This window comes from Aedes aegypti, chromosome 2, assembly GCF_002204515.2.
Source record: "Aedes aegypti strain LVP_AGWG chromosome 2, AaegL5.0 Primary Assembly, whole genome shotgun sequence".
In the NCBI taxonomy this organism is placed as follows: domain Eukaryota; kingdom Metazoa; phylum Arthropoda; class Insecta; order Diptera; family Culicidae; genus Aedes; species Aedes aegypti.
Genome location: NC_035108.1, coordinates 264,679,969 through 264,693,204, shown reverse-complemented (window position 1 = coordinate 264,693,204; position 13,236 = coordinate 264,679,969). Strand labels below are relative to the sequence as shown.

At 38.3% G+C, this 13,236-nt stretch overlaps 1 protein-coding gene across 1 annotated transcript; it reads left to right on the top strand.

Moving 5' to 3' along the window:
* The first annotated feature begins 1,336 nt into the window (after positions 1 to 1,336).
* Positions 1,337 to 3,958, top strand: LOC5572920. The gene is made up of 3 exons (XM_001654203.2): positions 1,337 to 1,484; positions 1,546 to 2,090; positions 2,893 to 3,958. The coding sequence occupies exons 2-3, from the start codon at positions 1,559 to 1,561 to the stop codon at positions 3,696 to 3,698; spliced, it is 1,338 nt and encodes a 445-aa protein (XP_001654253.2). The 5' UTR covers positions 1,337 to 1,484; positions 1,546 to 1,558; the 3' UTR covers positions 3,699 to 3,958.
* Positions 3,959 to 13,236: the final 9,278 nt, after the last annotated feature.

The following is a 13,236-nucleotide window of genomic DNA, read 5'->3' as shown; positions in this document are numbered from 1 at the left end:
ACATAAAATGACATCCGGACCAACATCCAGTGAAGGAATGTTCACCGGATGAACATTGCGTGGATGAATGCGCTGCGAAATAGTTCATTTTTTGTAAACACGGCCCGCAGTAAATTTACATTTAAATTTAAAGTTACTCATCAATTATTTTCTTTGTTATTACAATAAAATAACAGAATAGTATAGGGTTAAAATAACATAACGTACCATAAATCAACAATTAAATAAACGTTATTTTTTTGCATTGCAAATTTATTGTTCAACTATTCAAAAAATGTTTGCTGTACAGTGAAATAGGCAAAAAGTGAACAGTATGCCAACCGTTCAGTAAATTGTAAATGAAAAAAATTGTTCGGGAAAATCGAAGTTTTTTTATGGTTACATAACTTAACCGCCCATTCCCCACATTGTAATTTGACCAATAACCATTTATCGAACGGCTAAAATAGTTTCTGGTACGGTTGGTTTATTGTTATTTTGGACGTTACACGAAACTGCTACGATATTGTCGCATATGTTTGTGAATAATACAGGGAACAGTACATGTATGGTTCTTAAATATGCGGGAAGGCACAGACAAACACTTAGAACACTTAGAACAAATCTTAATCAAAATCATAGTCACGAGAGCATGTACGCCCAATTCTAAAATTAGTGTGTTTAGCCGACAGGCCAACAGATGGCGGTAGTGTGTAAACGTCAAACGCGAACAAAAACGATGCGAGCGCTCCGGGTGGCGGATTGGCCACCTACTATATTTTTGAATCGAACGTTGAAAAGGTGGTCGATGGACAATGATGAGAGTGTGACCACAGACAAACAGACGTCACACTCTCATCATTGGCCATCGACCACCTTTTTAACGGTCGGTTCAAAAATATGGTAGGTGGCCGATTCACAACCCGCAGCGCTCGCATCGTTTTTGTTCGTGTTTGACGTTTGCACACTACCGCCATCTGTTGGCCTATCGGCCAAACACACCAATTTTAGCATTGGGCGTACATGTCCTCGTGACTATCATTTTGATCGACATTTGTTCTAAGTGTTACGTCTGTTTGTCTGTGGTGTGACGTCTGTTGTCTGTGGTAAAGGTTTTCTTCCCGCTGAAAGTTGCAGCGTGACGTCATCGTAGATTAGTTCATGGACATAGTCAAATTTACTGCACTACTCAGTGATTTCCACCAGATTATAGTAAACTTAACAGATTTTTGTAGTCGGTTGAAAATCGTTGGTGCAGTTCTTAATTCTACCATGGATTCGGTAGATTATACAACAAAATTTGTTTGCGTGTACACAGCATCAGCGTGTTGGTTCTGACGGTGGCAAACCGCGCGACGACTGAAAGGTTAATCGAACCACAAGACGGCGTCGCCCAATCTTATAATTTAGCCTGCGACAAATTCATAAACAAAAAATATCGTGCAGATCTGTGCAGATTGATTTTTTGCGATTTCCCGCCTGCAAAAAACATTAAATTTTGAAAAGTACATGGTTTTATTAAAATATTACTGTTAGTTTGTAATAATTGTGCGATAAAATTTACAGGAGATCGTTCGTTATGGAGGAGCACATTTACAACAACTTCAATCCGACGCGTTGTAACATTTGCTTTACCCGGGCCACCGATCGACGTTTGGCCCTGGCCGATCAGAAAGTGCGCTTCTGCAAAGGATGTCGCTTAATTGGGTACTGCGGCGAGCAGCACCAGAAGGACGACTGGAAGAACCACAAGGATTTCTGCCGCGCGGTTACCAAGATACTCACCATGAAGAAAATCGATCACATCATCGAAGTGCGGAACGAAAACGATAAGATTGTCGGCGGAACGAGGCGCGATTTGGAATGTGCCATCTCCCTAGCGGAGTGTCTGATAATCTCGATTCTGCAGCGTAAGCTCCTGCACCACGAGTACACCTTGCTGCGGTTTCCGAATGTGTGTCACGTGTGCTTCGAGTACGACATCGGTAAACTGAAGCCCTGCACCGGATGCCACCAGATATTCTACTGCAGCGAGGAACACCGCCTGGTGGATGCGGAAAAACATGACCAGTGGTGCGAAATGTACCGGGTCAATATGATGCTTGATGCGGGTATGTACTAAGAGAAACAAGGGGAATTGGGGGGAGCGAAATGGACGCCTTCCCAATCAATAAGAATTTGCATATTCAGGGCTGCATGTGAACCTCCATCATGTAAAAGCTGCATCATCTATTTTGTATCGGAGGTTCTAAAAGGAGGGATTGGACGTGGCACTAATACAAGAGCCATGGTTTCATAAAGAAAAAAAAAATACTAGGAATTGAAACCAATATGTGTAACTTATTTTATGATGTGAATCAGAGTTCACCCAGAACTGCTGTTCTCATTAATAGTACATTGAAATGCCACTTCTTAACAGAAAATATCCAACGCGACATTGTTGGGGTCATTGTTGAGGTACCGACCACTAGAGGAATTACAGTGTCTGATCGAATTATTTGAAATAACTGTTGAAAACTATCAACTGGTCTCTTTTTAGTTACTGTCATGACATGAAGTCTCTAAAGTTCCTATTTTTAATACACTCAGTCGCTACCATCCCTGATATTTTATAAAAATTAAGCAGAGCAGTGAAATAATCTATTTTTTACTTGCTTGTGTGATTGAGAAGGAACCATTTTACATATCAGAATTATTGACATTCATTATTAAAATTGTATTTATCAAATTCCACTAAAGTGTTCCTATTTATTAATGCACGTCGTACTTATTTAAAACTTGAAAATTGAGGGTAACTCAAAAATAATGCCCATTTATTGTCTTAAAACAAGTATATGCTGAATGTGTCCATTATGCCCTTAATCCTCTCAATAATCATTAATAGTCTTCGCTAACCATCTATATTTTCCTCAGATTATCCCACTCGGCTGGAAACATTCGGTTTCTCAAAACTGAACGCATTCAAGCGAGTAAAATTCCCGGTGGACACGTTCGATCTGGTAAACTTGGTATACAGTGCCAACATTCCTTGTAGGCCGGAATCCATAGAAGATCTCAATGACCTAAAATTCGTATCGAACTATTCCCATGTCAGTACCATTTTGTACGCATTGAATTTGACCTACATGTATGAAGAACTGCAGGAAACGCTGGTAGTGTATGTCGTCGGTGCCGAGTACGAGATTGTGTACTTCGACTATAACACATGCTCGGTGATATTCACCTTCATACCCCAGATCCGGAATGTGGTAATCCATTTCATCGGGCCTGCTCTCAGTTCCATCAAAGACGAAATCGAACTCAACTACGAAGGCGCCCGTTCGGTTAAGATGTACTACCACAAAGCATTTTTCCATTCCTTGGAACCGGCGCAACCAATGGACCGACCTCAGATCATCATAAGCTTCAACTGTGGCTTCCATGAGCACATCGATTCCAACAGGGACACTTGGACCCACAGCTTGGTACGATTGCTTCGCTTCGTCAACATTCCAATTGTGTTCACTTCGTACACCCGTGAGGAAGCCTGCCAGGATTGTGCCATTGTCTACAGCATCGGCAAAAAAATCAAGAAAAAAGAGCTCGTTTTTGTGAAACGCGCCATCGATAATCCGTACAAGGATTACAAACCGTTGCGTAACACGAATCACATGGACGGCTGCGACGAGCTGTATTATTCCAATGGGTACTTCAGTCTGGTGGTTAGTCGAGTGCCCTAATCTGTGATTGCATTTTGTACGCCGTATTCTCGAATCTTGAGTGCATTCCTTTTGTCGTATTTTAGTATAAAGTGGTAAGTGATGTTTTTTTTTTGTTTTACTATATTTTATCTTTTGATTATCATGAAACATGTTGCTACTATTTATGGAGCAAAATATGTATATATGTTGTGCGCTGAAATGAATTTATATAACTGGCGACCCTTATTTTTGTGATCATTGTTAGTACAACAGTAAAATGCTGGATTTATACTATAGAACTTATCTCTACTGTTTCAATAATATCCGAATGCATTGACTTAGTGTTTTTTTTTATAGTTTATCCTACGTCAAATACGTCATGCATTTGCTGCATTACAACTTCAGTACTGTCTTCTTCAGCTTTGTTGTAACATGGATGAGGGCTGGAAGCCGCTCTACACTTTTACGTTTAATAAATTTGATTAGTTACAACAAATATGAAGGTCTTGCTCTTCTAGGCATAGAAAAAGCATTCGACAGTGTTTAGCATAAAGGTTTAATTAAATAAAAAACACTTCGATTTCTTAACATACATAGCTGAAATAATTCAAAATTATGTGTAGTAGGTAGAGACGTTCCGATATATCGGAATATCGATATTTTGCTTTCGATATTCGATATTTTGGTATCGATATTTCCTATTCAATATATCGGTGGTATCGATATTTCCTTTCGATATATCGTAAACCAATATTTGGATAACAATTGTAGGGTTTTCTGGCAATACATTAATGAATGTTTGCCCTTTACTGGCATAAACCAGATTTGCTGGTATGTCTGAAACATAGTATTTGAAAACTTGCAATCAGAAGACACAGTGTGTTTGTTTGACAAATTGAGACATGAATTTGCGAAAAAAATACGCGTTCTAGTGAGACTCGAACTCACGACTCCGTGTACGCTAGACCGGCGCTTTAACCAACTAAGCTACAGAACACCTTATGATTCTGCGGAATAGAAAGCCAAACTGAATCCGAGTACTAACTATAAACACATCTCTTTTCGCAAATCCATGTCTCTTTCGGACTTAGATGCCAAACCCCCAACACGCTCACGTTTGTATCTCCCGATCGCAAGTGAGAGCGAATTGTTTATGGATACTGAGTTCTTACGCTCTACAGCCGCATACCTATAAGCCGAATGCTTGCCGGCACGAAATTCAGTATGCGTTGAGCTCTCAGTGCGGTCGCACGCTCTACGACCAACTGCGCCAGGAGGACGCAACTCGGGATACATTAATGAATGTTTGCCCTTTACTGGCATAAACCAGATTTGCTGGTATGTCTGAAACATAGTATTTGAAAACTTGCAATCAGAAGACACAGTGTGTTTGTTTGACAAATTGAGACATGAATTTGCGAAAAAATACGCGTTCTAGTGAGACTTGAACTCACGATTCCGTGTACGCTAGAATTTCGTGCCGGCAAGCATTCGGCTTATAGGTATGCGGCTGTAGAGCGTAAGAACTCAGTATCCATAAACAATTCGCTCTCACTTGCGATCGGGAGATACAAACGTGAGCGTGTTGGGGGTTTGGCATCTAAGTCCGAAAGAGACATGGATTTGCGAAAAGAGATGTGTTTATAGTTAGTTCTCGGATTCAGTTTGGCTTTCTATTCCGCAGAATCATAAGGTGTTCTGTAGCTTAGTTGGTTAAAGCGCCGGTCTAGCGTACACGGAGTCGTGAGTTCGAGTCTCACTAGAACGCGTATTTTTTCGCAAATTCATGTCTCAATTTGTCAAACAAACACACTGTGTCTTCTGATTGCAAGTTTTCAAATACTATGTTTCAGACATATTAGCAAATCTGGTTTATGCCAGTAAAGGGCAAACATTCATTAATGTATCCCGAGTTGCGTCCTCCTGGCGCAGTTGGCCGTAGAGCGTGCGACCGCACTGAGAGCTCAACGCATACTGAATTTCGTGCCGGCAAGCATTCGGCTTATAGGTATGCGGCTGTAGAGCGTAAGAACTCAGTATCCATAAACAATTCGCTCTCACTTGCGATCGGGAGATACAAACGTGAGCGTGTTGGGGGTTTGGCATCTAAGTCCGAAAGAGACATGGATTTGCGAAAAGAGATGTGTTTATAGTTAGTACTCGGATTCAGTTTGGCTTTCTATTCCGCAGAATCATAAGGTGTTCTGTAGCTTAGTTGGTTAAAGCGCCGGTCTAGCGTTCAAATTCATGTCTCAATTTGTCAAACAAACACACTGTGTCTTCTGATTGCAAGTTTTCAAATACTATGTTTCTGGCAATACTATTGATTTTTAAATATTTTAAAGCAGTTCACATACCAGCAGTTATTATATGAATTACCAAAAAAGGCGATACTCATTGCCAAATCGATCAAAATGCCGGTTATATTGAGGGTTCAAAAAATTGTTTGCGAATAGTAGGAAACTAAAAGTTACGTAACTAAGCGAAACAAGAATTTTGCGCCCTTCAAATGTATCAAATGATATTGCGATATATCGATATTTTGATTCAATATATCGGTGATATCGATACTTTGATTCGATAATCGTATCGAATCAAATATCGATACTTCGCAATATCGGAACGCCCCTAGTAGTAGGTATCCACTTCGTACTGTGCAAAAGGATAGGACAAGTAATGGCCAAGAAATACTTCAGCTGTCCAAATTACTTGAGCTGTATCCGTTTCATAAGGGTTTGTTCACAAATTCCATAACGCCAGAAATGATCATTTTTGACACCCACCCACCCCTTTGCAACGCTTTTTGTATGAATACTTTTCAAATTTTGTATGAGCTGTAACATCATAAAGACACCCACCCACCCCCTACAGCGTTATGAAATTTGTGAATGGGCCCTAACGCCTGCTGTGCAAATCAAATGGAGCTGTTTATTTTTCCGTACGGAATGTAAAGTTTTATGTTTTCCTTCAGTTTAAAAGCATAAATAATAAACAAAACAAAAAAGGATTTTAGTTTTTATAGTGTTGATTAAAAATATTTTGTTTACGTTCGTAAAATGCAGCGATCCATGTAGCGTAAGCATGGGGATTGCGTTTGTCATAACGAATTATGAAAGCTTCGCAAAGCGCCATGCAGTGTTGCCACATTTTTCCCGAATCTCATCTGTGTTTTCGGCCGAAAAAATCTTACTTATCTTAGGTCAACCTCCAAAAATCTTAATAAAAATCTGTGTTGCGCAAAAATCCAAATTTTTTTTGTAGGTCAAAATGAACCTTTGCAAACGTATTATGGCTGTATTTGGCACGTCAACAACTATTAATTTGAATTAATTTTACTAAAAATAAGTTAAAAATACATAATTGCTTCTAAAAGTTTAAAAAACTTAAGATTTTGGGAAAAATTAAACAGTGTAATTGCATTTCGGCTTTATATCTGCTAAAATTGTGGCCTAAACTCGTTAAATATCCTAAAATCTTGAAAATCTTTTTGAAACTCAAAAATCTGTGATCTGTGATCACAGATATCTGTAGGCAAGAACAGGAGAAAATCTGTGTAATTACAGATAAATCTGTGTATGTGGCATCACTGGCTCCATGTACACATTTTGGCGGACTACAGGCGTAATTCAGATTTGTCGCCATACCTACCACACGCCATGCAAAAGCAGTTGGCGCGATTTTCTATGATAGTTGCTTTTTGTTTGAATAGTTGGACGGTCAGAATAGGCAGTTTCTTAGCGCAAGAGTTTCTTCGATTCGATTTTTTTCGCTACGAAGTTGGCTGAAGAGCAGAAGTGCGCGAGTCGTGTGATAAAATTACGTTCAGTTACAGTAAACTTTAAAAGCTGAAGTTAAATCTGGTGAAATTAAATTTGAAATCTTAGGTAAAAGTTAGTGAGTGAGTTTGAAAGTAACAAGTCCGTGAATAATTCGCGTTTCTGCGCAAAAGGTTTTATTAAGTTTATCTCAACGGAAAAAGGTAATTATAATTAATTAATTGCACGAAGACTTAAAAACTAATGTGATTTCGCGTGAGACGTGCAGCGCTCTGCGCTTTTTCCGTACGGCAGGATTTTACGTCGGCATGCGGCATCCGTCACCGCCAAATCGTGAATTTTGGTAGCCCGTTCGCCGTGAATTCTGGAAGTCCGTTCATCGTTCAGACCCGTGTCGGACGCCAATTACCGAAGGTAAGGTCCCATTCCGTTACTCCTAAACGACCAATTTCAGAGAGTTCGGCTCGTAGAAGCGTGACGCCAATTACACGCCGCGAACCTCGATCCTAACCCAAAGATAGGGCTGCATTACTCCCCGCTCGGATTAGCGGACAGGTACGCGAAGCCGGGTCGCTGGGTACGTGTATTCCTATTGGCAGGAGCGGATCGTCCCGGGTATTACTCGGCGAAATCGCCGTCTTACTCTCGTGAACAGTTCGAAATCGGAACGACTTCGATACTTCGGCCATTTTCAGCGCGGGACAATTCATCGCTGCCCGCCAATTTGCAGCACGGACACGCCGGTGGTCGCCATCTTGTTACCTCCATCGCCGAGGTCGACCGTCGCCATCATCGAATCTGCGGAGTCGTTATTTCGTTTCCAGTCAACAAGCCATCATCGAGTCAACGCCAAAATCCTGCGCAGAGCTTATTTTATATGGCCATGTTTGCTCTTTTTCCATTCCGTACGGTTTTTCCTTTGTCCAACCCGAATGAATGGTGAAATCGATTCCTAAAATAAACAGTTTTTGAAGATAGATTAGTTACTTTTTCCGTTACGTTTAACTATGCTTAAATAAAACTACTCGCTAATTTACATCACGTTTCGTTCCGTTTATTATAATTTGAGTAAGCATCCTCTTCCGAATTTCCTAAAACTTTAAGGCTATGGAGGAGTAAAAGTCATTCTTGCGTTTGATTTTCTAGAGTTGTTTACCAATAACCGTTCAAAACTCTCCCAGAGAGAAAAGTCTATAAATGTCGGGCAAATCTGAACACGACTGGTGGTCTCTCATTAAGAGTGGCGCTTAAGCCACCGAGTCTGCTAATAATCTCTAGTCTAAACTTTACGAACGGTTACAGGAAGAATGTTCTGCTCAATTATTCCACAAGGAAAACAGTGACAGTTCGGTCATACTGGATTGACTGTTAAAATTACTTTGGTAATTAGCAACAAATTGTACTTGACCGCTCTACTTAGGATATGGATACCAGACTTTATCCGTTAAATCGTACACGTTAGGGTAAACATCAGAACTCTAAATTTAACAGACTTCCTGTAAGAGCTCATGTTCCTCAAGGCAGCATCCTCGGACCAGTATTGTATAATATTTTCGGGTAAGTCACAACCCGAGTTACAGTGTTTTAATGTCTAGTGTCATTATGATCTGCTAGAGGATGCTTCGAATAGCCTCCATAGTAAAACCGTAAAAATATTCGTTTTAGTACTCGAAATATTCACAAAAATGTACAAATTTGTCGTTTGTCATAAAAAGCTTATAACTTTGGCAGTTTTCAATTAGGGCTTTAAGACAATTATATTTATTATTCTGGTAAATTTTATCAATCTATTCAAACTTCTGATAATACTGAACAATTCGTGCGCTAAATCAGATTTGTTTGTAAACAAAATTATTGGAAAACAGTGAAATGGCGGGGCAAAATGAGCCACCTAGATTTAAGGGGACAGGATCCGTCATTGATTTCGGAATGTTCAAAAGCAGTTTTTTCGTTCAAAATCAAGTATGTTTACAGGAAAATGTGTTCACTGTATTCTATTCTCCAACCGAAACACAGTGAACACATTTTCATCGAATTGTTTTTAGTTTTGAACAGAAAAACTGCTTTTGAAGTTTCGATGATGACGATGATTACGATGACGGAGCGTTGATCGTTAATGTAAAATAACGGTATTTTGAACATGAAATTGCATTGCCTATATATACTAGATTATGTTTTTTACTGTATATTCATCTTGAAGCACCATTACAATAGAAACAATTAGCTAGAAAATAGTTTGAACTAAGTGTTGCAATTTAATACTTGAATTACATGGTATAAGGTACCGTGGGGTAGGTGGATACAGAAAAATCAGTAGTCAACTTTATTGTTATGTACAGCTAACCTGAATAATGTAATTCAAACTTTTTTCTGTGGATAACAAATGAGGGTCTAATGTGCTTCAAATCGTTATTTATTTCGATTTTTTTTATTGTTATGTATTGAGTATGTGCAACTTGAAAATTTGCACCATATGACCCACTTGCCCCACTATGGTGGGGTAAGTGGATCACCAAACAAAAAAATCTTTTCTCAAAACTAATATGGTATAATTATGTATAGTATGAATGATTATACTCTCATTCTTGTTAATAGTGCTAGTTATATTGCATTTTGATAGTTTTAAATTAAACAGTATCTTTATTTTATCAAAATAGTATTAAACATATTTCACACTAATTCGAACCAAAAAAAAAACATTGTAGCTAGAGTGGGGGACGGACCTGGTGTAGTGGTTAGAACACACGCCTCTCACGCCGAGGACCTGGGATCGAATCCCATCCCCGAGATAGTCACTAAAAAAACAGGACTTCCTTGGGAAGGGAAGTAAATCCGTTGGTCCCGAGATGAACTAGCCCAGGGCTAAAAATCTCGTTAATAACGATAGAAAAAAAAAATTGTAGCTAGAATAATTTGGAGAAAATTCATCCATTTATACACATAAATTTTTCAGAAGTATTGCAGGATTATTCCGAATGTTGTTTCCGAACAACACTCATTGATTAAAAACATTAGTTACACTTATTTTGTTTAAAAAACTGAAATCTTTTTATTCTGCCAATAAATGATAATAATACTTGATCCACTTACCCCACCCCATTTAAAAGTAGGGGTAAGTGTACCATGTCCAATATATTTGTATTTATTTATAAAAATCACATATTTTTATGATGATGAATGAATTCAATTAGAACTGAAATGCTCACCGTGTGTTGAAAAAAACTAATAGTGTTCGATTTTAGACAGAGATTCAATGGACTTATAATTGATGGAAAACAATTTTAAAAATAATTGATTTTTGCAGCTAACAAGTTTGCTTGTGTTAGTGTACGTGTAGTGCCAGTTTTGCAATAGTATTTGTGTGGTCGTAAGAATATAACCTAAAACGAAGCAATGGTGCGAAAATATTCAACATATTCATGAATTTATGCTTAAAATGGACAAATGATCCACTTCCCCCACTGTACCTTATTTACTATGTGTTATGTATCTATCAAAATAAGCCGTTAGAATTAATTATTTCAAACAAAGCTACTCAAATTTCCTTTCTAATATTTTACTGTTTGTCATTAGCTCTTCTCCACATTGTTTAAAAAAAATCATATGATGGAATGAGGTGGCTCATACTGCCCCGTTGGTTGGGTGGCTCATAATGCCCCATATGGCTTGTGAACACGCAGAAAACCATGGTTTTCAAAAACGTTCCTAAAATAATTTGCAAGTTAATGTGACCATAAATCATCGACATAACATGGAAGAAAACAGTTTATAGTATAAGTCACTTGCATTTAATCGATAGTTTTTGCTGTTTTCTATGCATTCCATGGCGTTTTCCTTAGGTGGCCCATATTGCCCCGATCACCCCTACTTGTTGTCACGATGAGAAGGGTTCTAATAAACTGCAGGGTGTCGACTACCTGAAAAAAAACCTGGAAAGTCAGGGAATTTCATTTGTGACCTGGAAAGTCAGGAAATTTCAGACCTGGTCAGGGAGAATATGCGATGAGGTTGCCATAATTTGTCATTTAAGGTGAAAGTCCATTGTGTACGTAAACATAATGTTGCCACCCACTCGAACCACCCACTCGAACCACCCACTAAAGCACCCTCTATAGCCATACAACAAGACGGAGCACAATGTTATGTACGCCGGCCAAAAATAAATTTAGAATGCTATGTTTCTTGTACACGTTCGATACAAAGGTATTATTGTCGATATGAATTCATCAACACTTTAATAAAAGCTCGAAATCGCAATTTATTTTATATTTTATAGTGGAAACATATTTTTTGGCCAAAATTATAAACATTTTTCACACCATGCGTGCTTTGTTGACATTTTATGGCCGTTTTCTCCTCATCTCTTCTCTCGCTTCTCAGGTATGGAAAAAGTTGCCAGCATTTGAAGCATTTGAATGAGCCTGTGCATGCTATAAAACGTTTGACTTTTACTGTGCGCCCTGTTTTCAAGTTGCTCGTGAGATAGAGCGAGACAGCATCAACACATGACGCACAGTAAATGTCAAAAGAACAAAAGAATTTATGACACGTGCAGAAGCTCATTGTACGGTCAATACACGGAGAAAAAAATATGGTAAACACAACCAAATTTCAGCTTTTTTCAAACTAAAGTTTAGGTTAAATTATGCACAAACAAAATTTTAGTTTGATTCAACCTTGCATGGTGGTTTAAACAAACTAACATTTTGGTTGTTTTTTTCACAGCTTTACATTTAGATTCAACAAAAATTTGTTCAAAACAAACAAAATATTGGTTGTTCATTTTGACATTTGTAGAAACAACCAACGATTTAGGTTGTTTCAAACAACGCAAATTAGTTTGAAGTTACCAATCTTGAGTTTGTTGCAAACAAATTTATTGTTTGAAATAAAAAAATCATTGCTTGATATTAGGTTTACTGTTTCTCGCTTCAGGTTGATTTATAATTTTTAATAATAATTAAATTAATTAATGTTGCATTTGAAAAAAAAAACTTTGTATTTCTTAATTAGATTTTAAAGTTGATCCACATTTTTCGAATGCATCCTGCGTTGATTTTTCCTTTTATTTAATATGCCCAGATTTCTTGGTTTTCTCGCCAGGATCGCTGGATTATTTTGCGATGGTGACGCGATATCAAAATGTTTCTGTGGATAAAACAAGAGTTTGAATGTTTTGGTATTGAAATTTGAATACCTAATGGATAAATACCTTTCTCCATCTTTGGTGAAGTACAGGAAACATTCGAAAAGATATAAGCTCGTATTTCTGGTTGATTCTGGAATCAAATCAAAATATTATATATCTATGAAACAAACAGTATTCTGTTACAAATCAACATTACCTGGTTTCACTTCCAAACTAAAAATAACTTAATCGGCAATTACATATTGAAATAAACTCCGTTAATATGTAGCATACAAACAAATACATAATGTTGGTGACAGTGAAATATAACAACCCACATTTTGTTAAAAATAAAACCAACATTTGTTAAAAACGAGTACAGCTTTCCCGGGAAGCTCACAAGACTAATAAGAGCAACGATGGACGGTGTGCAGAATAGCGTGAAGATTTCGGGCGAACATTCCAGTTCGTTCGAATCCCGCCGGGGACTTCGACAGGGTGATGGACTTTCGTGCCTGCTGTTCAACATCGCGCTAGAAGGTGTCATGCGGAGAGCCGGGTTCAATAACCGAGGTACGATTTTCACAAGATCCAGCCAATTTGTTTGCTTCGCGGATGATATGGATATTGTCGGCAGAACATTTGGAACGGTGGCAGACGTGTACACCCGCCT